This window comes from Ictidomys tridecemlineatus, chromosome 2 (assembly GCF_052094955.1).
Source record: "Ictidomys tridecemlineatus isolate mIctTri1 chromosome 2, mIctTri1.hap1, whole genome shotgun sequence".
In the NCBI taxonomy this organism is placed as follows: domain Eukaryota; kingdom Metazoa; phylum Chordata; class Mammalia; order Rodentia; family Sciuridae; genus Ictidomys; species Ictidomys tridecemlineatus.
In genome coordinates this window covers 216,518,283-216,545,280 of record NC_135478.1, presented here as the reverse complement: position 1 = coordinate 216,545,280, position 26,998 = coordinate 216,518,283, and the positions used below count along the sequence as shown (strand labels likewise).

The 26,998-nt window shown below is 36.3% G+C and overlaps 1 protein-coding gene across 1 annotated transcript in view; it reads right to left on the bottom strand.

Moving 5' to 3' along the window:
• Positions 1 to 13,576: 13,576 nt before the first annotated feature.
• The window catches only part of Ift56 (intraflagellar transport 56), a 66,288-nt gene continuing 52,866 nt past the window's right edge, over positions 13,577 to 26,998 (bottom strand). Inside the window, exons 17-18 of the mRNA XM_005332415.5 lie at positions 24,320 to 24,453; positions 13,577 to 15,963 (exon numbers count right to left, since the gene is read on the bottom strand). Of these exons, the coding sequence (XP_005332472.1) occupies positions 15,852 to 15,963; positions 24,320 to 24,453 (246 nt within the window). The 3' untranslated portion in view covers positions 13,577 to 15,851. The remainder of the gene's footprint in view (positions 15,964 to 24,319; positions 24,454 to 26,998) is intronic.

Below are 26,998 nucleotides of genomic sequence, written 5' to 3'. Positions count from 1 at the left end.
TAGTCGACGCACCCTCTGAAACTATGCCGAATGCTCCGTTTCGGGGCGGGAGGAGAGGGCACTGGACACGCCTTCTTGACGCACTGAGAGAAACTAATTGGAATTCAGATTTTAAGGCGTGAGGATTCTCTGGCCGTTAAAACTCATTCCGAAGATAGTAAATTTGAGGGCTCGCCCTCCACATCCTCCAAGGAATCTAAGCCCTCCGTAAATTGTACTAACTGGATTAACTATTGAGGATCCTGAGTGTGAAGGCAGATATTCTGAGTAGGTTTTTGTTTTTGTTCTTTTACTTTCTTATGTTGAACCAAGATGATGATGGAACCTATGATTCCAAAGGTCCCCCCTAGCTCTTAAAAGCTATCTTTTTTAAATTTTATTTTATTATTATTATTATTATTATTATGGCACTGTGTTTACCTCCATTTTCTCCTTTCCCTCCACTCCTGATTCCGTTAGGGTCTCATTTTAGGACTGTCTTAACAGCACTTTTCTTGACCTTTCTGCTCTCAGACTTTTTCATTGGAGGAAAATGTCGGGAGGGACATATTAACGCTTCTAAAACACTTTTTATTATACCCTTCTCTGTCCTAGCTACAATGTACCTACAAAATAAATCCTATACCTATACTCAATATCCTTCACAATTTAGCCCAGGGATTGCAAATTGGTAGTCTTAGACCAAACCATTCTGCATTTGTGTAACTTATTCACCTAACATTATCTTCTGCTAACTATTAACCTACGGGGTGTTTTCCCAACTTTTGGAACCATATCCCACACATTAGAAACAGATTTTACATTGTAACCCAGTGTATGCACCCATAGTACATACCTGAGATACAAGTTTCACAATAGTGGCCTTCCTGGGTGGGAATAAAAACAAAAAATACAGTATTTAAAAATATATTACACAATGTAAATATAAAACAATATAAAAATGTATAAATAATATTTATTGTTTATAAAATATATGATTAGGGGCGGGGGATGTGGCTCAAGCGGTAGCGCGCTTGCCTGGCATGCGTGTGGCCCGGTTCGATCCTCAGCACCACATACCAACAAAGATGTTGTGTCCACCGAGAACTAAAAAATAAATATTAAAAATTCTCTCTCTCTCTCTCCTCTCTCTCACTCTATCTTTAAAAAAAAAAATTAAAAAAATAAAATATATGATTATACAGACGCAAGTTAGGAAAGATTTTAGTTAATGCAATGTTCATAGGTTTATTTCAGTCGAGAATGCATGTTGAGCTCTGATCTTTCACTTTTTTTTAAATGGCTCAAAATTGAAAATTCTAATTCACATACTTAAACAGTTATAAATTATAATAGTGTATACCCATGTTTTCCATAGTAATTGTTTTTTAATCTTTATCTGACCTGATAAATTTCATGTATGGCAACCATTTTTCTGTGTAAATGAAGTATTAATCCACAACAGTTTATCCTCTTTATTCAATTATTTAAGTTTTTGAAAGTTAGATGAATTTTATATACATTTGTTTTTTTGTGGTGTTTCAAATTATCTTGTTTCTAATAGTTTCTTCCACTTTTTTTTCATTTCTACCTTGTTTGCTGATCATTTTTGCAGTTCCTTCAGTTGAAATTCTATAAATAGTATACCTTAATTTTATTGACTTAAATGCTATTTTATGATTTTAAATATATCATTCTCTATGCAAAAATAATTCCTCTATGATATGGTCTTGGCATAAAAATTATGCATCTTGCAGTAGTAAGAGTTTCTAAATGTTCTGTGATATTACAGTTGGTACTGTGACATCACCAAGAAGTACAGTTTTCATTTATCAGTGCCATATCCATCAGTGCTGGTTGAAGAGGAGTTTGAGCTCTTATCAATGAACCACTTTTCTTTTTTGCCACAATATTAGGCTACTAAATATGAAGATTGTCTTTCTTTTTGTGGAACAACTGAGAAATTATGCCAATAACTTTGCCTTTTCTAAGCACATATTTAGGAGTTTGTTGATAATTTCACTCTGCTATATCTTCAGGTGTCATTTTAGTTTTGAAGGGAATATGTTTTCATTTTCAGGAAATGCACTTTTCCTTTTTGAATGAGCTGTAAAATCAATGTTTATGAATTAGAGTGAATGTTTTCTAAATATTTTCACTATTACAATTCTAGTTCCAGCAGCTGAACCTGAACACTTTTCTGTTTTGTTTGTTTGTTTTGTTTTTTGTGGGGTTTTTTGTTGTTGTTGTTGTTGTTTGTTTGTTTGTTTTTGCTTCTGTATTCCTTTTTCTCCTAATAACAAAACAACATCTTGCAGTTTATGCTAGTTTGTGTAATATATTATACTTGATACACATACCATACTGGTGACACCCATTTCCAAAAACATCAAGTTGGAAATTTTGGATTTTCTACAAGCAAATAATACTCTCATGTACTTAATTTCATAAGTTACAGTGAGTTCTGATAATATAAAATTGGGATATACAATGCTATCTGTCCAACAAATGAACCCAGGAAATTCCAGTATATAGATTTTCCCTCCTTCCCTGACTCTTCTCTTTATAAATGATTGAATTTTCAGAAGTCCCAGACAGGAATTAGTGTGGTGCATTCTGATATTTTCTATTAAATTCTATTGTTGTCTATTTCAATTTTTAAAAGTACTGCTTATGACCCTTAAAATTGATCTTAACAATCCTCTAATTGGTTGCAATCATCAATCTGAAGTAGATGTGTACAATCCAATACTTAGACACTAAACAAGTGAAGAAAAAGTAATTTTGAGCTTAGAGACTAGGGGTAGATAGTGTCTACCTACCTATTTCCATGAGAATTTGGAAAATCCTAAATGATTTTATTAGGAGAGGGCCCTCAAGTAGGCTGAGAAGAGGTCATAGTCAATTCCAGGGCAAAATCAGAGTGTCTTTAGTGTTATTTATTTGTATACTGTAAATTCAGATTAGGCCACTCTTGTTTTGGGAAGAAATTATATAACCTTACAAAAATTACACAAATGGTATGAGAGCAAGCTACTAAGCTACTTCTACCTTCTTGACAATGTTTTCATGAAGACCAGAATGTCTTGTAAACGTCCAAAGGAAGAGAATCATAAAGAAAAGCAAGTGCTGAGCCTGTGGAAGGAGTGAGCTTGGATAGTTGGAAGAAAGGCGAATGAGGAGGAACACAGAGAGCCAGGGCTAGAAGGAGGAGAGAAAAATTTGAGCGGGAGGGAGCAAGGGGCCAGGTCATGGAGTAACATCAAAAGATTGATTTTTTTTTTTTTAATAAATAGAAGCCACTGGAAAATGTTAAGAAGAGAAGTGACATAATCTTAAAAGAAAAATACTTCAATGAAGTGGGAGCAATCAGCTATGAATGCCACTAAGAAATCTAGTAAATGAGGGCAAGGAGATGACTGCTGGGTTTGACAAAATGGACATTATTGATGACCCTAAGGAGCCAGCATGCACCCTCCCCACTTTTTTTATTTCAGAGAAAGAAGGTTGAATCATTGTTTATTCCAGGCCCTTTTAAATCTCTTTTTCCCTCTCTATATGTGTGTGTATGCGCAGGCAAAAGAAAGAACAATTTACCTCTTTTCAATTTCTCACCTCCAATACAAAAATTCTAAAAGTTTGTTGGACACAGTGGCACAGGCCTATAATCCCAGTAACTTGCAAGGCTGAGGCAGATGGATCAAAAGTTGGAGGCCAGCCTCATTAACTTAGTGAGACTTTGTCTCAAAAAAGAAAATGGAGGGCTGGGGATGTGGCTCAAGCGGTAGCGCGCTCGCCTGGCATGTGTGCGGCCCGGGTTTGATCCTCAGCACCACATACAAACAAAGATGTTGTGTCCGCCGAGAACTAGAAAATAAATATTAAAAATTCTCTCTCTCACTCTCTCTTTAAAAAAAAAAAAGAAAAGAAAATGGATGGGATGTAACTCAGATTCAGTGCATCCAGTTTATAATTTTCAAGTGGTAATCTGTTGCTGAGGGCCATTGCCAAGTAGGAATGATGCATCGAAATTTCCTTGCCAGCGTACCCCATGTTGCTTAGAGGAAGGACTCGTGGAAATGGACTTGCCTTGGACATTTGCTGTGACATTGCAAGTGTGTTTGAGAAAGGTGACCCTGCTCAAGGACAAGGGTGGATCCAGGTTTAGGGTGTATCCTGCAGGTTTTAGGAAGTATCCTGCTCCTTGGGTTTAGGGTGTTCCCGGTTTAAAACAATCTGGGTTTAGGGCAGTTCCAGGTTTAAGGTTATTCCTGTTGGGAATAGGGCGTATCCTGCTGCCTGAGTTCCCGTTGAGTTCTCGTGGAATTAAAAAAAGTATTTGGGACGTGAATTGTGCGGGCAGAACTGGGATTTCTCCAGAACGTGTTTGTATGAGGCCGGTGTGAGTTCGGGAATAAAGAATTGCTGTTTGAATCTACAAAGCTGTGAGTGGCTCGTGATCTTGTGCCCAACCCAGACTGCGGCAATCTGCAATGGCAGGGACATTATGTGGTCCACATTCAGGAACAGATGCAAGACCCACAGGTTTAACTATGGAGAAAAACCCAGTGGGCTTATTTTTCCTTGGAGTCAACACTATTAACTAAGCATTTGCATTTTAATTTAATTTTTAAATTAATAAATTATTTTTAAAAGAAAAAAATGTCTCTATACATAGATACATGATTATCTACACAGGAAATTCCAAAAAATCATGAAAACGAGGGTTGGGGATGTGGTTCAGTGGTAGAGTGCTTGCCTAGCATGCTGAAGGCCCCAGGTTCAATCCCCAGCTCCACAAAAGAAAACTCACAAGAGATTATAGCAAGTATTTAGAATAGATTTGGAAGTCAAGTACTTTTTTTTACAACAGTGACAAACAATTGGATTGGAAATTTAAAACTGGATTCCACATATGTAGGGACAAAAAAAAGAGATAGTCCTATATAGTCTGATGAAAATCTATAATGACAGAATCAGAGACAACATAAATAAATGGTGAGATATTTCAGTTTCATAGATGGAAAAATCTCAAAAAGATTTAATTTGGCCCATTGTTTTGGTGTTTAGTTGCTTGATCTGGTGGTCTTGGGCCTGTTGGGAGACCAAACATCATGGCAGGGAACATGTGGTAGAACAGAGTGGCTCACATCGTGGGAGCTATGAAGACAAGAAAATTGTAATTCACAGCACGGGTTCCATCTGGAGAGAAATGAGATGATTTGGCCTTTATGAATGATTTCAAGTAGAAAATGTTATGACGTTTTTCTTACAAGTCTTTGCCTGATTTTCATTAAGCAAATGTTCTCTTTGCAATGTTTCAGTTGACTGTACAACGGTTTTCTGTATTTTCTTCATATGTAATGTTGGCAAAAATGCAAACTCAGTATAGGAATCCCAATGCATTTTAAAATGTTGGGCACACATTTTATGCCTTCTGGAGTGTCTTATCATTCTCCTTATGGATCTCGCAGCACTGTTTCTGGTTTCTGGGGTAACCCATCGTGCTTTTGGTACCTGAAACTCTCTGGGTGACAGTGGTTGTGCAGAGCTAGTTGGGCCTCTGGAGCAGGGTTCATGGAGTCTGGAGATGGAAGGAGCTGAGTGGAATTTTAACATACAGAAACATGCATATAACTTAATGAAATTTTCTTCTTTTGGTACCAGGGACTGAACCCAGGGGTGCTTAACCACTGAACCATCTCTAAGTCCAGCTCTACCGTTTACTAGCACAAGCTCTATGTCCTTAGCAAAATAACTTAAGCCTCTGTTTCTCCATCTGAAAAATAAGGATAATAATATACATACTTTAAAAGTTGTTGGAATTAAGTGAGTTAATATATGTGAAGTGTTTAGAAGAGGGCCTGGTGCATAGTAAGCAGCAAAATAAATGTTTGATGTTCTTTGTGATGTTCTCCTAATGAACAGTCAATTTTATTGGATAATCTGTGAGTCTTTGAAAAGGAAGTCTATATTTGTTTTGAATGCATAAACCATAATAACAATCTATTCCTTATTATTTTTGATGGATTACTTTCAAAATTTACTTACTTTTTAAAAAAATTTCACCTTTCATGGATTGTAATCTTCTCCTATTACTATCCTCATGATCTGTATCATTTTTGTTTTTAGAATAGTGGTGCCACTTTCTTTGTTGCGTATTCATAACTGTTATATCTTCAATGAGAAATGGACCTCTTATCATTCAAAGTGTGCTTCTTTGACTTAATGATTTTGACCCGATTCAACCTTGTTTGATTGTGACACCTGCTCTCTTTTTATTTGCATTTGCCTAATTGTACTATTGCCCATCTTTTTATTGTTAACATTTATGCATCACTTTGTTCTGAGTAAGAGCAAATAGCCCAGAATTCGATTTTGCTTTGTAAACCTATCTGCCAATCTTTTTCTATTAATAGGTGACTGAAGACCATTTACATTTTTGACAGGAGAGGTGTGTTTGAGCATAGATCTATCCCATTATGTCATTTTTTTCCTTTAAATATTTTTTTAAAACCTCCATGAAATTACCTATTTGCTTGTTTTGTGTGTGTTACTTTTGATAATTTGGACAGTTCATATTTTTGTTGTAATGAAATAATTTTAAAACGTCCTTAATCCTCAATTACTTAGGAAGTTGTCTATAATATCCAGTGATTAAGTTAATGTATTTTCTCCATTTTGTGTTTGAATTGGTATTATAAAATGCCCTCATGTACCTGTTACTTGATTTGTCAGCTTTAAATGATATTTTACCAGTTTCCTCTTTTTTTTTCTTTTTTCTTTTTTAGTTGTAGTTGGACACAATTCCTTTATTTTTAAGTGGTGCTGAGGATCAAACCCAGCGTCTTGCACATGCTAGGCGAGTGCTCCACCTACCACTAAGCCACAACCCCAGCCCAAGATACCAGTTTCTTAATACTACTTTCTACTTTTCAGCTAGAATAAAATATTCGCCTATAGGTTCAATATATGTACACCAATTCTCTTAGTCATCAATATTCTATACTATTCTTAATCTAACATTTGGTTTTCTTGTTCCTTTCCCTATTTACCCCTTGTGTTAATTTTCTATAGACTCTAAGCCATGTTGTCTGTTTGGTTTGGTTACTCATCTTTGAGAAAGATGAGTTTTTGTGGAGCAGCTGTTTTGATGAATATGCATGTCGGGGGACCCCAGGGCCATGTGCCCACCTAGCTGGCATTTACCTTCTGACACAGAGTTTTGCATTTGCTCTTCTCCATCTCATTTGATAAGCAGCTGGGTGCTGTTCACAATGAAACTTCTGTGCTGCAGGGCCAAATGCTTTCTAGAAATCTGGCTATCTCTGTGATTCTTTTTTTTTCTTGCTCATTCTTCTCTGCTTCTCAGAACTAAATTTTACATACTCTATGTCTAAACATATTGCATTTATTATATTGCAACAAAACATGAGAATTTAGCACACTTTCTCTCTCTCTCTCTCTCTCTCTCTCTCTCTCTCTCTATATATATATATATATATATATATATATATATATATATAAAAAAACACATACTCTAATGTGAACATTTTCTCATCCTCCTAATACAGTTGGATCAATTTTGGGTTGAATCAGTGTTCAGTTCTTCCAGTTTTGTGACCACATAAATACTTTCACGGCTCAGCCTTGAAGCATGAAAAATTTCCTTTCCTGTACATCTTAATAATTATCTTCTAATTTGCTTAGCTGTCCAGCAAATGTGTGTGTGTGTGTGTGTGTGTGTGTGTGCACGCATACTTGCATATTTTACCTCCAAACTCTCTCCATGGCCAGTGTGATAACAAATGAGGCATTCTGTGTGTTTAATCTTGAATGAGTATCTTGGAGTTCTGTGTTATGTCTTAAAATGTTGCACAGCTGCTTTGAAGCTTGCTCTCCACCATCATCCTAGCATTCCTATCACACCTTGCTTAAGTTGGAGCCTTTGTCTCTTGTATAATGTGTCTCCCCCCTCCTTTGTTCCTTTGTTTCCAAGTTTTTGATGGAGCACATTTTTCAGGAGTTTGTTTTTATTTTGTTTTATGCCAGGGATTGAACCCAAGGTCTTGTGCATGCTAGGCAAGGACTCTAACCTGAGCTTCTTCTCCAGCCGCTTTTTTTTTTTTTTTAAAATTTTCATGTAATGTTTTCTTTTTAAAAAATATTTATTCTTAAGTTTTAGGTGGACACAATATCTTTATTTTACATTTATGTGGTGCTGAGGATTGAATCCAGTGCCTCATGCATGCTAGGCGAGCGCTCTACCTCGGAGCCACAACCCCAGCCCCTTCCTTCTCCAACCGCTTTTATTTTTTATTTTGAGGTAGGGTCTCAACAAGTTGACTAGGCTGGCCCTGAGCTGGAGATCCTCTCTCCTTAGCCTCCAGAGTTGCTGAGATTACAAATGTACACCATCACTCCCAGCTCAGGGGATATTTTTATGTTATGTATTTGTCTGGAAAGTATTTGTCCTACTACATATTTCAATGACAAGTTCTAGTTGGAAATACTTCTTAGAATTCTTAAGGCATTGCATCATTGCTTTGTAATGTCCAGAGTTGCACTTGAGAAGTCCAGTGTCATCTGTTGATCTAACTTATTTGTTTACAATTTGTGTTCACCTCTCCCCACCTAAAGCTTCAGTTCTTCTTGTCTCTTGTGTTCCTATAACTTTTGTTATTGTTGTTGTTGCTCTATTGATGCCCTGCAATGATGCCCAGTTCTAACTACAATCTTTGAATAGTAGTTGTGATCATAGAGAGTAAACATAAATTCATGAACATAAACCTGAGATCCTTTTAAAAATGTTTCATAATACAAAATAGCTCATGGTTGAATGTATAGCTCTGTGAGTTTTGGTAGATGTAATGACTACCATATGCATTTATTTTAATGATTTCTCCAGGCATTTCCCCAAAAGACCTATGCCCATTTACTCAGGTGGCAGTATATTAAGGAACACTCAGCCATTTTCAGGACTATCATGCACATGCTCTTAGTTGACAGTGATACACAGGGACCCAGAATGTTATTACGGGCCCTAGTTGGAATTGGGGGATCAGGTAGTAAATGCAGTTTGAGCCAGATTCCATCTTACTGTGGGCTCCTTCTATTCACAAACCTATCTGACAGCCATTTCCCCTTCCATTGAACTTACATTAATAACCACCTACTTCCTGTCTTTTGGTTATTTGAAATCAACAACAAACTTTATTTTTTATGTTACTCTTAGATGTATAAAGATTACTAATGAAAATTTTTGACTTTTCTTGAATATCCTTCCTGACACCTATGAACACACAACTCAGCACAAAAATAGAATCCCATTTGAGTCCATTTTGTGCTGCTATAACAGAACACTCTTGAAATGGGGTAATTTCTTTTTTTTTTAATATTTATTTTTTAGTTATAGGTGGACACAATATCTTTATTTTATTTGTATGTGGTGCTGGGGATCGAACCCAGTGCCTCATGCATGGTAGGCAAGCACTCTACCTCTGAGCCACAGCCCTAACCCGAGATGGGATAATTTCTAAATAACAGAAATTTATTCTGTAACAGTTCTGGAGGCTGGGGAGTCTAAGATTAAGGTGCCAGAATCTGGTGAGGGCTTCTTGCTGCGTCCTCATGTGATGGAGGATGGAAGCCCTTTATTTGTTTTTAAGAGAGAGAGAGAGAAAAATTTTTAAAAATATTTTTTAGTTTTTGGTGGACACAACATCTTTATTTGTATGTGGCACTGAGGATCAAACCCAGCACCACACACATGCCAGGCGAGGGCGCTACTGCTTGAGCCACATCCTCAGCCCGGATGGAAGCCCTTTAAATTTAACAATGGATCTTGGTATGGTTGCCATGGCTGCTAAAACCATTGAATCAAAGAAATTATTTATTAACTTCTATTTTAATTATTAAAGCAATATTTTAGTCATCCTCCCCAAAGGTCCCACTTTCTAATGTAGTTGAACTGGGCATTAAGTTTCCAACACTTAAGTTGTGTTGCTATTCAAACATAGCAATACCTAAGTGTTACTTTGTAACCTACTTTTTAATCTCAGCAATGTGTCTTATAAATGTTTCTATATTGTATTAGTTTCCTATTGTTGCTAACAAATTACCATAAACTCAGTGGCTTGAAGCAACACAGATTTATTTTATAGTCTAACTGAAAATGGGTCTACAAGGCTAAAACCAAGTTAATGCAAGGGCTGCGTTCCTTCCAGATGCTCCAGGCCAGAACTCAGGTCCCTCCCCTTTTCAGCTTCTAAGGGTGGCTTGCATTGCTAGTTCCTGGCTTCCTCCCTCCATCTTCAAACCCAGCAGCCATGGATGAGTCATTCTCATGCTACCATCTGACCTCCCTTCTTCCTTTAAAGGATCTCTGTGATAACACTGGGACCATGTGGGAAATCCAGGCTAAGCTCCCTTTTTAAGGCCAACTGAAGAGCGACTTTAGTTCTGCTGGCAACTTTAGCTCTCCTTTGCCATATTCATAGGTTCTGCAGACTCAGGGGTGGACATTTTTGAGGGACCAATATTCTGCCTTCCACAGTAGTTAAATAGCAAATCAACCACATCATTTTTCAAGGACTTCAAAGTTATTATACTGTGTAGATGTGCCTGCAATTATTTAACTGATATCTTGTTAAAGGATATTCCTTGATTAGTTAACTTAATAAATATTCATTAGGTAACTACCATGCTCCATGTTAGATAGGAACATATTTATAAGCAATCATTTATGTACTTCTATTTTAATTATTATAAGCAATATTTTAGTCATCAATCTTGTGCACATATCTTTTAAGTCTCCAATTATTTCCTTAGAATAAATTCCAAGATTTGGAAATCATGTTTTGTACATTTTGTGCATTTTCTTGCTAAGTTGTCTTAGCCTCCCAAACTGCTTGGATTATGTGCCACTGTAACAAGCTTGTGTGGCCTTTTCTACTTAACCTACTCCACTGTGTTTTTCCCCTTTGAATTTCAAACATATAGGTAAACGCATAAACTATATTATTCCATAATTTCACTGATCTTATAGCATTTTTTGTTTATTCTTTAGGCTGTTGTTACTTGCATTTTCATCCTAACATTGCTTTTAGTTTTTAAAATTTGAATGCTGTTTTAGCTCCACCATATTAATTACTCCTCAGATTAAAAACCAGCAAAGGAGAGTAGAACTAATTATATATTTACAGAGAAATTAAAAAATAGAAAGACAAGTATAATTACTTACCATCCAACTATCTTTCAGTAGGAAAGAGCCTGTGCATGTTTGAGAGGAACAATAAAATATCCTTGGAATTTTTTCAAGCATGTAGTTATGTCCAAGTTTAGTATAGAAAACTTAATTCATAAATCCATGAACAAACAGAAATCTCTGAAAATCAAGTTCTTTCTTTCCCTTAGATGGTTCATTTATTCAGATGAACTGTGAATTTTGTATCTGATTGTGTTTGACCCTTTGCTTTGGTTGATATGAAGTTTGAAATGAATTTCTGGTCCATCTTTAGTAATTATTATTATTACTTTTTAGTACTAGGGATTGAATCTAGGGGCACTTTGTCACTGAGCTACATCCCCAGTCCTTTTTATGTTTTGAGACAGGGTCATGCTAAGTTATACAGGCCAGCCTCAAATTTGCAATCCACCTGCATTGGCATCACTAGTCTCTGGGATCATGGACCTGTACCACTGTGCCCAACATACTTCCTTTACTCTTACATGCTTTCTATCTATTTATGTTTTGTGTATATATATATATATATATATATATATATATATATATATATATATATACACACACACATACATATGTATATAAAAAATATATTTATACATACATAATTTTGAATTTACTAAAAATCATTTCTGAAGCACAGTGGATATAAATAACTGATCAAATAAATATATGAATATACATAAAATATGATAAACAAATTAGATAAAATGTACACAGTTTGTGCTCCTTGTCTTCTCACCCAAGTTTAGCTTAGCAGGGCACTTATTTCTTATATCTGAGGTTTGTAAATTGTGTGACCCTATAAGGACAGTCAAAAGATGAACCTACTGTGTCTCCCTTTCTCCTATGATAGAGCCTCTGGAGTGGACTCTAGGTGTAGACTGGATATTTAGATTTTAAAGAAACCCTTTTGATGCTAACAAATGTGCAAACCTGTCTTTATACTACATAATCAATATAAACACATCAGCTGATAGTATTCATTGAGTATTTTACTGTGTGTTCTCTTGGTGGGTTAAGGTGGGTTTCAGGTACATCACTAGGCCTTTACCTCTGCTGCTCTGACACCATATCTAAACAGGCAGGACTATGGTTTGAGCATTATTATAAAGTACATACAAACCTTACACAGAAGTATTTTATAGGGTAAAGAAGACTGTACATCTAAGTCACACTGAGAGTGAAGACTATAGGAACTAGTAAGTCCTAATTCATGTTTCCATTAGAAAGTAGTACTTGCTTGAAACTTTGCAAGTATATTAAGCCACAGAGGAGAAGTCCTTTGACTTTTGTGCACTTGGAAGTCTGCAATGTGTGCGCACACAGGGAGGAACCTGGGCATGTTGCTAGATGTTGAGCTTTTGGATCCATTCTGATTGCTTCTCCCAGATGAGGCAGGAGTATCCCATTTACAAGGATATAAACATTCCCATTATCTTATTTTGTCTCTCAATACTTTTTATTTTAGTATGAGGAATTGACTCCAGGGATGTTTTAGCACAGAAGCTACATCCCCAGTACTTTTTGTTTTTTTTTTAAATATGACTTTTTTTTTAGAGAGAGTTTTTTAATATTTATTTTTTAGTTTTTTCAGCAGACACAACATCTTTGTTTGTATGTGGTGCTGAGGATCGAACCCAGGACGCACTCATGCCAGGCGAGTGCGCTACCGCTTGAGCCACATCCCCAGCCCCAGTACTTTTTATTTTGAGACAGTCTTGCTAAGTTGCTTAGGGCCTCAGTAAATTGCTGAGGCTGGCTTTGAACTTGTGATCCTTCTGCCTCAGCCTTCTGAGTTGCTGGGATCATACCAGCTATCCAATACTTTATTGCTGCTAATGATATAAATTGCATCTTACTGTGTTAAGCTTTGTATACTTTGAGACTGACTTTTTTAAGGGCCAGTTTTATACATTACTTATCTTAGCATCCCTAGTACCCAACAAGTGCTTAGTGCATAATAAAATAATAATTAGGTGGGAACCAAAATATATGAGGTGAGATTTTACAAGTCCCTTGCTCTATCAGTTATTATATATTTAGTTATACTTTATTAACAAGTATTTAAGAGCTTTCTATGTATGAAGCATTGTACTTTGCCTGGTCATATAAATTCTGAATGAGCTATAATTCAGCAAAGAACCAAACCCTAATGTGATCAGGCATGAACCACAAGCCTCTTAGCGGAAAGGGCTTCTTAAGGACTATCTACTTCCTCTCTGGTAAACAGTAACTTGTGGGGCCCAAAATTTTATTTTTCTACCTTCATTTTAGGGCCAGGAAAGAAAGAGGAGATGCCATGTGACATACTCAAGTCCCACACTCACTGCATGCAACAGAATACCATAATAAGAACCAAATAATAAACTTTAATTTGGATATAATACAATGGTGTATAATTCTTATGAGGTACAAAAATAATTGTAAAATATTTTTCTCCATTTGCAAGTAATTCTGCTATGGACTATAAACAGTACAATGATGCTATAAACTGTACACATTATACTACATTCCTAAACCTGGGCCTTCCTCTCTCTTATAGCACAACATGTAAGAAAAACAGCCATGCAGCTTAAATCCTGTCAAGTCATTTTAGAAGTAGTAGTTATCTTTAATAACAGAGTTGGATCCTACTTCTATTTAAACTAGTCTTTATGTTTCTGGCTCAATCCTATAGATCAAAAGATGTCTAAAAATTAGACTAAAAATTCTGCAGGTTTTTTTTGAATAGGTATTTCCCCTCCCCCTCCAAGAGAGAAAAATGTCAGGAGGAATCTTAAGTGTTAAATTCAACAAAAGCTCATTTAAAGGTAAATCACCATTAATGGGAAAGCTTTTCAAGTATAAGAAATTTGAAAATAATAGCAATTCATTGGAAGACAAATTTAATTGCCAAAAGCTACTGAGGAGTTCTGTCTTTCCACTATTGTGTTTCTTTCTTTCTTTTTTTTTGGTACTGGGAATCTTTTAAGACAGGGATGCTTTGCCATTGAGCCACATCCCCAGCCCTTCCTAATATTTTAAGCAAAGAAAGATTTACAAGAATGATTCAAAAAATTATGGCAAGTTTTGCCCAGATCTGATTCACTAGTGCCTTTGATGCTGAGAACCAGTCATTATTGAAAGAGTAGAAACAAAATAATGAGGAAATAGAAGCTTTGGCTTATGAAAACTGATATATCTTTGTTTCCTAGAATTCCATTCAGTTTGTTGTGATTTGTGCTCTGATTAGATCTGAGTCCAACATAAAAGATAGGAAAACTGGCCATCTTCCTAAGCAGAGCTGAAAGAACCCATATAACTGTCCTGAGGTAAATGGCTATCTTTGGTCGCTGGTCTTCACTACTAGGTGGCTTTAACTCCAGCCATGTTCCCATCTCCTGTCTGTACAACTCTTTCATCCATAGTGGAATGTTGGGGTAGGAGGAAGAACTAACTTAGTGCTTATAGGAATTCTTTCTTTCTTTCAGTCTCTTCCCATTTGTGTTGGATAGGGAACACTCTGCATTTTCTAGACCTATAATACTGGGTACTTTACATTTATAGGAAAAAAAATACATAATGTAGAAACAAAGGTAATCTAATATGTAAAATAATGTGGGTCTACTTCCAGAAAACAGTCTGTGAGTCCAAAAGTGCTCAGTTGTGCTTCAGGTTTATGTTGTGAGAGCTCAGAAACACGGGGCTGCAATATGACTGAGGACAGAGTCTGACCACTAGGAGGCCCCTTGAGAGCTCTACACAGTCTATGGTTTATCGCCATTACATTAATCAATGCTCACAATGCACATATATAAAACCTCTGTAGCTCTGCTCTCAAAATATGATGCTTATTCAGCTAATACATTAAAAAAAACTCTAACCTGCTTTATTATCTAAAATATGATGGAGAAGTGAGTAATAAGATTCGTTTCCTGAATACTTTCAGAGGCAGCACACACATTTTTTTATAGTATTCACCTTTTAAAAAACTGCAGTACTCATCTTACTCCAAAGTAAAATATTATCATCAACAATTCAATTACTGAAAGAGAAGTCCCATAAGTCTATTATCTATTAATAACTGGATGGCTGATAGAGGATTTTACTGCCACTCTGAGAATCACCCTGCTAGTTAAAAACCTCTGTTCTTTGAGATTCAGAGATGCATCACAAAATCCTTTACAGAATCTCTGCTAAAATGGGATAATGTACAGAGATGGCTAAAATAACATGATAGAATGATGGTGATTCTTGAGTATCAAAGACACATGTTATTGCAGCTGGGAGAAAATGCCATGAAATGCTAACATGAAAAAAAAAAGGAAACAAAAAAAAAAAAAAAAACAGAAAAAAAAAGGCTATGCTGCTTTCCTTAAAGTTAGTAAACTACCTAAGAGTACTCTGAGTATTTTTGGAAGAAAGGCACCAGATAAGTCCAAAGTCTTATTGCTAGTAGGATCATACAGGGGCCACGGCACAGATAACAGTACTTTGTTCAGTCAGCAAAGTCTAAGTCAGTCACTGATCTTGAGGCTTGAAAAGCAAGGAAGGAGCCCCGTGTCTTATATTCAACTTGAGGAAAATGATTTCCAATTTTAAGTCGAGGTGGAAGCTGATTCTTAGGATTAGGACTCAAGCTATTTTAGATAGGCACTCTGTTTTCTTTGGCCCATTTCTTCATAATTCGAATGATGTATTCTACTTGGGTGTTACCTGTGCTTCTCAGTAAATGCAGCACTTCTCGAAGGGTCTCTCTAAAGAAAAGATTTGAAAGAACAAAGTATTTCAATAAATATGAAAATTAACAAAATAAACTAGTAATTTCAAACTGTACTTCTAGCAGGGCATCTGTGAATAGAATCTACCATGGTATACTCATAAGCCAATTAAAAACTTCCTGGATTTATGGGGGCTGGGGTTGTAGCTCAGTGGTAGAGAGCTTGCCTAGCATGATTCGATCCCCAGCACTACATAAAACTAAGTAAACAAAATAAAGGTATTGTGTCCATCTACAACTAAAAATATTTTTTAAAAAACTTCCTGGATTTATATTCTTACAGTGGCATAGTAAAACGAGAGATCTTGTGAAATACTCCTTGTCAACCCAGGTTCTCCTTACTTATCTGTATTATCTAACTACATACTACTAATTGTTTTGTCCTTGAGACTACCTAAATATTTCTACACTTAATTTGTATGATAAGGTAGAAAGCATATATATATCCAGGTGTCAGATTCTGGGAGCTGGATTCAAATTCTAGCTCCACAGTTAATGAGTCACTTCATTTGTCTGACCCTTACATTTCTCCTTTGTTTAAGGTGGTAATCACTTTAAATTGGGTATCATTACCATAGTTGGAAAAAAAAATTTTTTTTGCATTTTTTTTTTTTTGGTACTGGTGATTAAACTTAGGAGCACTTGACCACTGAGTCATATCCCCAGCCCTATTTTGTATATTTATTTAGAGACGGTCTCAATGAGTTGCTTAGCACCTTGCTTTTGCTGAGGCTGGCTTTGAACTTGTAATCCTCTTGTTTTAGCCTTCCTAACCCCTGGGATTACAGGGGTGTGCCAGCCATTTTTTCCACATTTTTATTAGTGCTTTATAGTTGTACATACTGATAGGATTTGTTGTTACGCATGCATACATAGACAAAACACAACAACAATACAATTTAGCCAATATCACTCCCCAGAACTCTTCCTGCCCCCCTCCCATACTTTGATCCCTTTCCTCTAATGACTCCCTTTGATTTTTAGGAGATCCACCCTTCCCTTTGTTTTCCTTTTTCCTCTCCAGCTTCTGCATATTACAGAAAATATAAGACCCAAAACCCTCTGAGTTCGACTTATTTCATGTAACTTTGATGGTCTCTAGTTCCATCCATTTTCCTGCTAATGATATCATTTCTTTCTCTGTCTCTCTCTCTCTCTCTCTCCCCCATCCTCAGCAGTCCTGGGGATTGGACTCGGGCCTTGTACATGCTAGGAAAGAGCTCTATCATTTTTCTTTATAGCTGAGTAAAACTCCATTGTGTACATATACCACATTTTCTTTATCCAATCAAACCAACACCTAGGCCGGTTCCATGGTTTGGCTATTGTGAATGCTTAAATGTGGATATGTATGTATCACTGTAGTAAGATGACTTTAATTTTTCAGGATAAATACCAAGAAGTGGTATATCTGGGTCACATGGTGGTCCCATGTCCAGTCTTTTAAGGAACCTCCATACTGATTTCCATAGTGCTTGTAGTAATTTACAGTCCCACCAACAGTGTAAAAGTGTTCCTTTTACTCCACATCCTTTCCAGCATTTATAATTATTTGTATTCTTGATAATCGTTATTCTGACTGGTGTGAGATGAAATATCAGTGTAGTTTTGATTTGCATTTTCCTAACTGCTAATGATATTGAGCATTTTTCATGTATTTGTTTTCCATTTGTATTTCTTATTTTGAGAATTACCTATGTGGTTCATTGCCCATTTATTAACTGGGTTGTTTGATCTTTTGGTGTAAAGTTTTTCAAGTTCTTTATATATTCTAGATATTAATCCTCTGTCAGAAAATAGCTAGTGAGGATTTTTCTCCCATTCTGTGGGTTCTCTCTTCACATGCCTAATTATTTCCTTTGCTGTGAGAAGCTTTTTAATTTGAAGTCATCCTATTTATTAACACTTAGCATTATTACTTGAGCTTTAGGGGTCCCATTGAGAAAGTCATTGTGCCTAAAAGCTGGAATGTTGACCCTATGTTTTCTTCTAGGAGTGGCATAGTTTCTGGTCTAATTCTGAGGTCTTTGTTCCATTTTTAGTTGATGAGAAATAAGGGTCCACTTTCAATCTTTTACATATGGACAACCAGTTGTCCCAGCACCATCTCTAATGTATATTTCTGGCACCTTTGTCAAGGATCAGATGATTGTATCTGTGTTTATCTCTGTTTTCTATTTTATACCATTGGTCTATGTGTCTGCTTTTATGCCTGTATTGTGCAAGTGTGTGTTTTTTTTTTTTTTTAGTTTCAAGCATTTAATAAACATTAAAAAGAGCATTATTCATAATACATGACAGAAGATGACAGTCACATTGTTAACTTTTAGTCAGCAAATTATGTATTTTTTTAATGCATCTTACCTTTTCATATTTATTTTTTAAAAAAAAACAAGATTGAGAACATGCTGCTTTAAATCATTACGGTATATCATTATTATCTTTCCTTAAAATATTTTGTTCCAAGTGGGGATTTTAACTTACCCAGGGAGGTTTCTCATTTGGCTCCTGATAATCTGTCTCTTTCTCTTGCTTTTGTTCCTAGCCTGTCCTGGAGATAACAATTTTGTATAGATGATTGTGTTGCACCTGTACCCTAAGTGTAGACAGAACAGGGGAAGCCTTTGCCCACTTCACCCCTCAGTCTTGCAGAGGATTGTGGTCACAGGTTCTGAGAACTGCATAGGTCCAGGCCCAGGTCGGAGGCTTCCTGGCATTGTGGTACATGTTGGGCAAGAGGTCAAACCTGCTATTTCTCTCTCTCTCTCTCTTTTTTTAACTAGGGCTGAACCCAGGGGTGCTCTACCGCTGAGCTCCATCTGGGTCCTGTTTTGTTTTGAAATAGGTCTCGCCAAGTCGATGAGGCTGGCATCTAACTTTCGATGGATCCTCCTGCCTCAGTCCCAAATCCCTGGGATTAAAAGTGCCTGTCTCCTTGCTGTTTTTCAGCCCTGGGTTTTCTGCATTGGGTTTTGTGGGGAATAAATCATCTGGTACAAGGCAAGTAAGTTACTTTTTCTTCTCTGCCTTTCTTTGATATTCTTTAGAACTCGGGGAAGCGTGGAACTGTAGGATAGAAATGCAAGTCATCCCTCCCTTCCAAAGATGCACGTAAGAGCTGCTGTGGCAGGGAGAGGTGCAGTGTTCTCAGGAAACTGCCACGGTGAAAAATGAAGCCAATGAAGTTAAAATCAGCCAAATTCTACAGTGAAGGGCTTAGACTTGTTTTGCTGAGGGGGTGAGGCTGACTATCAGAGAGTTAGTTCAGGGATAACTCTTCCTTCAAGGTCCAACATTGTATTTGTTTCAATGCAGGTCCGGAGTCTACAGAGTAACAAATATCAGACTTTTTAATTTTTTTTGCCAGTACTGGGGAGATTGAGCCCAGAGCCTCATGTAATGAGCCTTTTTATTTGTTATTTTGAGAGAGCATATTCCTGAGTTATCCAAACTGCCCTAAACTTGTGATCTTCTTACCTCAGCCTCCTGAGTAGCTGGGGTTACAGGTGTGTATGACCATGCCTAGCTTCAGAAATATTTAAAACTACACAGATTTCTTATCGAATCCCTTTCACCTGAAATTCTCAACCTTTGATACTCTCTATAATAAATTTAACTCATGTTCACGTACATCTCCTTTTGCAAGTTCTCAATGAAACCTGACTAATTTTCACTAACAAGTCTTTTATGAGATTATAAAGGAAACTAAAATTACACTGTGAATTCAGCTATCTGCTGAAGGAAATGATTTGAATGGTAAAGAGTTTTATTGTTTACAATGTCATAATTTTTATTCTGTGAAATGAAGTGAAAGCATAATACAAAGAAAGTTTTGTTTGTTGTGGTGTATCTTCTTGGTTTGTAGTGTATCTGTGTGTGTGCACATGCACAAGATATAACTTCTTAATTGCACAGACATTTTACTCATTTTTGTACTTGGGACTGAATCTGGGACTTTGTGCATTAGCACTCTACCATTGACCTACATCCCCTGTACTTTTTATTTTTTATTTTATAGTTGGGCACAATACCTTTATTTTATTTGTTTATTTTTATGTGGTGCTGAGGATCGAACCTGGCTCCTCACATGTGCTGGGTGAGCGCTCTTCTGCTGAGCCACAATCCCAGCACCCCTGTACTTTTTATTCTATTTGAGACAGGATCTTATTAAGTTGCTCAGGCTGGAAGTAGCTAGGATTATAGGTGTAAACCACAGTGACCTACTAGGTTGTTTCTTCTTCTTCCTCCTCCCCTTCCCTCCTTCTCCTTCTCCTTCTCCTTTTTCTTTTTTGTGGTACTGGAGATTGAACCCAGGGAGTCTCACATGGTAGGCAAGCCCTCTACCACCAAGCTCTATCCCTAGCTTCCTGAATCTACTTTAAGAATGTTATCTGTGCTGGGTGTGGTGGCACATGTCTGTATTCCTGGCAACTCCGGAGGCTAAGACAGGAGGATTGCAAGTTCAAAGCTGGCTTGAGCAATTTAGCAAGACCATTAGCAACTTGGTGAGATCTCATCTCAAAAAATAGAAAGAAGCCAGTGGTGCATGCCTGTAATCCCAGCAGCTCAGGAGTCTGAGGCAGAAGGATCACAAGTTCAAAGCCAGCTTCAGCAATTTAGTGAGGCCCTAAGTAACTTAGTGGGACCCTGCCTCAAAATAAAATATAAAAGGGGTGGAGATATGGCTCAGTGGTTGGGCACCCCTGAGCTCAATGCCTGGTACCAAAAAAATAAAATGGGATGGGAATGTAGCTCGGTGGTAAAGGGTCCCTGGGTTAGATCCCCAGTATCAAAGAAAGAATGTTATCTGCAACCAGTGTGGTGGCAAATGTCTGTAATTCCAGCTATTGGGGTGGGGGTGGGGCAGCTGAGAGAGGAGGATTCCAAATTCGAGGTTAGCCTCAGCAACTCAGTGAGACACAGTCTCAAAATTAGTTCAGAGGTGGAATCCCTGGGGTTCAGTCTCCAGTAACACCAAAAAAAAAAAAAAAAAAAAAAAAGGTGGTGAGATTAACAACAGGAGTTACTTGTAATGTTTTTCTTGTATACATTTGAAAATGTTGTCATCATTTTACCTTTTTAAACAAATTTTTAAAAAATATTTATTTTTCAGTTTTAGGTGGACACAATATCTTCATTTTTATGTGGTGCTGAGGATCAAACCCAGTGCCTCATACATGCTAGGCGAGTGCTCTACCACTGAGCCACAACCCCAGCCACATTTTACCTTTTTTTAATTTTATTTTTAAAATTAATTAATTAATTAATTTTACAGTAGAATGCATTTTAACATATTGTACAAAAATGGAGTATAATTTCTCATTCCTCTGACTGTACATGGTTCAGAGTCACTCCCCTAGTGTAATCATACATGTATATAGGGTAATAATGTTTGTCTCTTTCTACCTTCCTTCCCATCCCCACTACCCCAACCTCCCCTCACTCCCCTCTACACAAACCAAAGTTTCTTCATTCTTCCCCATCCTCCCACCCTGCTATGGATCAGCATCCGCTTATCAGAGAAAACATTCAGGTCTTGGTTTTTTGGAACTAGCTTATTTCACTTAGTATGATATTCTCTAGTTCCAACTATACTTTACTGCAAATGCCATAATTTCATTCTTCTTTAAGGCTGAGTAATATTCCATTGTGTATATGTACTATGTTTTCTTTATCCATTCCTCTGTCAAAGGTTACCTAGGTTGGTTCCATAGTTTAACTGTTGTTAATTGAGCTGCTATAAACATTGATGTGGCTGCATTACTGTAATATGATAATTTTAAGTCCTTTGGGTATAAACCGAGGAGAGGGACAGCTGGGTCAAATGGCAAATTCATTCTAAGTTTGCTGAAGTATCTCCATACTGCTTTCCATAATGGTTACACCAATTGGCAGTCCCACCAACAATGTGTGAGTGTGCCTTTTCCCCCACATCCTCTCCAAAACTTATTATTGCATGTATTCTTGATAATTGCCATTCTGACTGGAGATGAAATCTTGGAGTAGTTTTGATTTGCATTTCTTTAATTGCTAGAGATGATGAACATTTTTTCATGTTTGTTGATCAACCAACTGTATTTCTTCTTCTGTAAAGTGTCTGTTCAGTTCCTTAGCCCATTTATTGATCAGGTTATTTTTTTTTTTTTTTGGTGTTAAGTTTTTTGAGTTCTTTATATACCCTGGATATTAGTGCTCTATCTGGGGTGCATGTGGTGAAGATTTTTTCCCATTCTGTAGGCTCTCTCATCACATTATTGATTGTTTACTTTGCTGAGAAAAAGCTTTTTAGTTTGAATCCATCCCATTTATTTAGTTTGAATTATCCCATTATTGATTCTTGATTTTACTTCTTGTGCTTTAGGAGTCTTATTCAAGAAGTCAGGGCCTAAGCCAACATGATGAAAATTTGGACCTACTTTTTATTCTATTAGGCGCAGGGTCTCTGTTCCAGTCTTTGATCCATTTTGATTTGATTTTTGTGTAGGGTAATAAATAAGGGTCCACTTTCATTCTTTTCCATATGGATAATTCAGTTTTTCCACCACTATCTCCAATGTATATTTTTGGCACTTTTGTCAAGGGTCAGATGATTGTATCTGTGGGTTTGTCTCTATGTCTTCTATTTCATACCATTGGTCTCTGTTTTTATGCCTGTACTGTGCAGTCTTTGTTACTATAGCTCTGTAGTAAATTTGAAGCTGGGTATTATGATGTCTCCAGTATTGCTTTTTTAGCTTAAAATTGCTTTGGCTTTTCTGGGTCTTCTATTCCAAATAAATTTTAGGATTGTTTTCTCTATTCTGTGAAGAATATCATTGGTATTTTGATGGGCATTGCACTAAATCTTTTTATTGCTTTTGGTAGTATGGCCATTCTAACAATGTTAATTCTGCCTGTCCATTAACATGGGCGGTCTTTCTATCTTCTGGGGTCTTCTTTAATCTTGTTCTTCAATGTTCTATAGTTTTCATTGTGACGGTCTTTTCACCCCCCCTTTCAACTCCTTGGTTACATGTATTCTTAGGGTTTTAATTTTATTTTTCAGGCTATTGTGAATGAAACTGTTTTCTGGGTTTCTTTCTCAGCAGATTTGTTGTCAGTATATAAAAAAGCTATTGATTTTTGAATGCTAATTTTGTAACCTGTTACTTTGACAAATTTGTTTATTAGCTCTGGAAGTCTTTTAGTGGAGGTGTTTTGTTTTGTTTGGTTTTGTATCTTCTAGGTATAGGATCACATCATTCATGTCATTTGCAAACTGTGGTAATTTGACTTCTTTCTTTCCTATTTTTATCCCTTTATTTCCTTCTTTTGCCTAATTGCTCTAGCTAGAATTTTTAGCACAATATTAAATAGAAGTAATGAGAGTGGATATCCCTATCTTGTTAATATTCGTAAAATTTTACAAAGCTAGAGGAAGAGGTGATTTCTTCAAGAAATTTGGTCAGGAAAGCCTCAACCACATTAATAAACATAGAAGAGAGGAGCATAAAAGAATAAGATTTGGTGAATGACCAGCATTTATGCTTTAACTAATTTAATTTAATTAATTTAAAAACATTTTACATAATGCATGCTAAAACCTGCTTATTGATTTTCCAGACCTGTATGTAACTGTCTCTGGATCCACTTTCCTAACAATCTTTTCATATTTTCTACTTCTTTTTCCCACACCTTCTTTTACCTGACCAAATGCTTTTAAATTTTTGTTTAGGATTATAAATAGGTACAAGGCAGGAAGTATTTTTGATAGATTATTTGCTTACAAAATTATCATATTTTCTATTCACACATGAGCAACAAATATATTCCATTGAGTTATTTTAGGACATTTAATTTAGCTTTAATTTTAATTCAAATGAAGTATAACACTTTGTGGAACATAAAAAGGCAAAGGAAAAAAAAAAAACAGAGTTATCAACCATATCCACTTAATTCCTAATTCTTTGAGGCCTAACCTAAGACAAGAAAAAGCCAATAAGCAAAGAAAAGAGTAAGATTTTGTTTATAAAATAGGCTATTATCCATCACTGTAAACAACAAGAAAAAAGAAAATGGCTGTTCATTTGGAACAAAATATATACATCTTGCCCTTCTACATAAGAGCTGTAGCATACTCAGTGTTCCAGTATATAAAATTTAAAATGATTTGATTCTGTAAAAGCAAGACATTTCTGGAGAATGGTCAGAAATATTTAACATCTTAACATTTTATTCATTATTCTAAAACATTGTTATAACTGAGTTTTCAGAAGATACCATCCAAGAAAACAAATGTTTTCCCTCACACACCAAAAATGAATAGTGGTAGTATCTCCTGTCTGTTTACTTACTTGGGTTCTCTCCCAGCTAAGATCATCTGGAAAATGCCCACACACGCACCCCTTTTGCCTTCCCAGTATTCGGGGTTAGGATCTAGCCTCTCCAGGACATCAAAAGCTTTAGCTGAGTAGTAAAACTGGCCCATCTGAATAAAAGAAAGTGTTATGGTAATACTTGTAGTCAAAAAATTGGACACTAATCATACAGATAACATGAAATAGAACTGTATGAAACAAGTGATATGGGTAAATGACAATGTTTTCAGTTAGCAAGTTAAATAAATTCCAACTCCTAACTAAAATGAGAAGGAAAATCATAGTTTGAGTACAAATTCAGTTTAAATTAGTTTACCTTCATTCCATTTTCAATAGTGTATTTTTTTTTTTACGTATAGTCAAGTTATACTGCCATAAACCCTTGTTATTTCTTCTAAGTACATTTGAATCTTGAGGATAAGCCCTAATGACTTATTTGAACTAGATATTTTTAAGTGTCCTTAATACATTCTTTTTACATTACTACAATTCATCTTATGTTAATCTAATTATGTTTAATTCAAGAGTAGTCTTTTTCTGTTCTTGTTCTTAAATTCTCAAAATGCCTAGATGTATACTGACTTTTAGTTTAAATACTCAGTTTCTTAAATATGTAATCCATTTTGACAGACACCTTTCCCAATATAGTACATTCCTTGACCTCTTGGAACAGGCTGAAGACCATTAAGTTTTGCTTTAATGTTTTTTTTTTTTTTTTTTTTTTTTTTGGACTGGCAATTGTAAATGCACATTGCCAACAACTTTACTTAGGTTTCCAAACTGCTAGGCAACCTCTTCACTTGGCATGGTTTGGCTACTTCTCTATACCTTCTATTAACTATTCTTCTAAACTTTTGGCAATTTCCCAAAGACTTCTACTGCATTCTTAATTTAGCTCAATTTTATACTTGACAGGGAAAACAAGTTTCTTCCTTTCACTTCAAATAATACTTACAACTTCATTCATCTTCCCATTCTCTCTTATTCTTTTCAAGGTTAATCCTTCTACCTATGTACTAAAATATTTTATTATAAAATACACAAAGATAGAATAGTACAGGAAACATACATGTACATCTTACAAACTATAATGTGAATATAAATGTGTCCATCACTCAGGTCAAGACACTGAAACAAAATAAAGGCTCTGTGTCACTGCCAGACCATAATCCTCTCCCTTCACCACCAAGACGTAACTACTATTCTTTTATAGTTATTAATTCTTTGACTTTCTTTATAGTTTTGCCTTCTATCTATATATCTTTAAAAAATATGAATTTGTTTTGCCTCTCCGAACTCTAGATATATGAAACAATACTGCAATTTTCTTTTTTTTTTTTTTTGGCAGGGGGAGGGAGTACCAGGGATTGAACTAAAGGGCACTCAACCACTGAGCCACATTCTCAGTCTGATTTTTATTTTATTTAGAGACAGGGTCTCACTGAGTAGCTTAGTGCCTTGCTTTTGCTAAAGCTGGCTTTGAACTCATGATTCTCCTGCCTCAGCCTCCCTAGCTGCTGAGATTATAGGTGTGAGCCTCTGTGCCTAGCTTGCAATATTCTTTTGTGTCTTGCATTTGACTCAACATTATATTTGTAAAATGCATTTACATTGCTCTAATTGTTCATTTCTTTAAAAAAAACTTATTTTGAAATAATTATAGATCTATAGATAGTTACAAAGATAGACACAGGTTATGTGTACCTTTTATCCAGCCTCCCTAATTGTTATGGCTTATGTAAATATAATATCACAATATCAAAACCAGGAAATTGACATGGGTACTTTGTGTAGATAATAGTCCTATCATTTTGCCACATGAGTGGATTCATATATGTACCACCACTATTAAGATACAGAACTATTCCATCATCACAAATATTTGGTTACCATTCATAGTCACATGCATGCCCTTCCCTGCTCACCACTCCTAAACCTGTAGCAACAATATATTTTGTTCTCTATCTGTATAATTTTGTCATTTCAATAATGTCCTTCCTTTATTCCTTCCTTCCACCCTGGGGATTGAATCCAGGGGTGCTTAATCACTGACCCACATTCCCAGATCTTATGTATTTTATTTAGAGACAGGGTTTTGCTGAGTTACTTGGGGCCTTGCTAAGTTGCTGAAATTGGCTTTGAACATCCTGTCTCAGCCTCCTGAGCCACTGGGCATGTTTCACCATGCCTGGAAAGAATGTTATATATTTCACATACATATAAAAACAAACAGTATGGGACCCTTTGAGGTTGGATTTTTTAACAGAATATAATGTCCTTATTCCTTGTTAATCTAAGTTACAGGTTTGACAATAGTTGTCCATTATTATGGTCATCCTGCAAAAGAAGGAGGGATCCCCACCCAAAGTTTGATTGTGTATTGAGAGTGGAGATGTCACATATACCCAAGGGGTATGAGAAGATTTCTTACATACATAGTTGAGGTCTCTTTCAAGAGCAGAGTAGACCTGTCAAGCAGGTCTGATATGGCCTGAGAAAGCAGAAAAAGGATTCTAGCCTGGGGTTAGGGGTGAAGACCAGGTGGGGCATCCTGAGCTGGGTCAGTGCTTGAATGGTTTGTATCACCCAATGGCACAAGGGAGGCAGCATCCAGGCTTTCTTGTCATTTTGTCCAGATGTGGGGCCCAAAGGGAT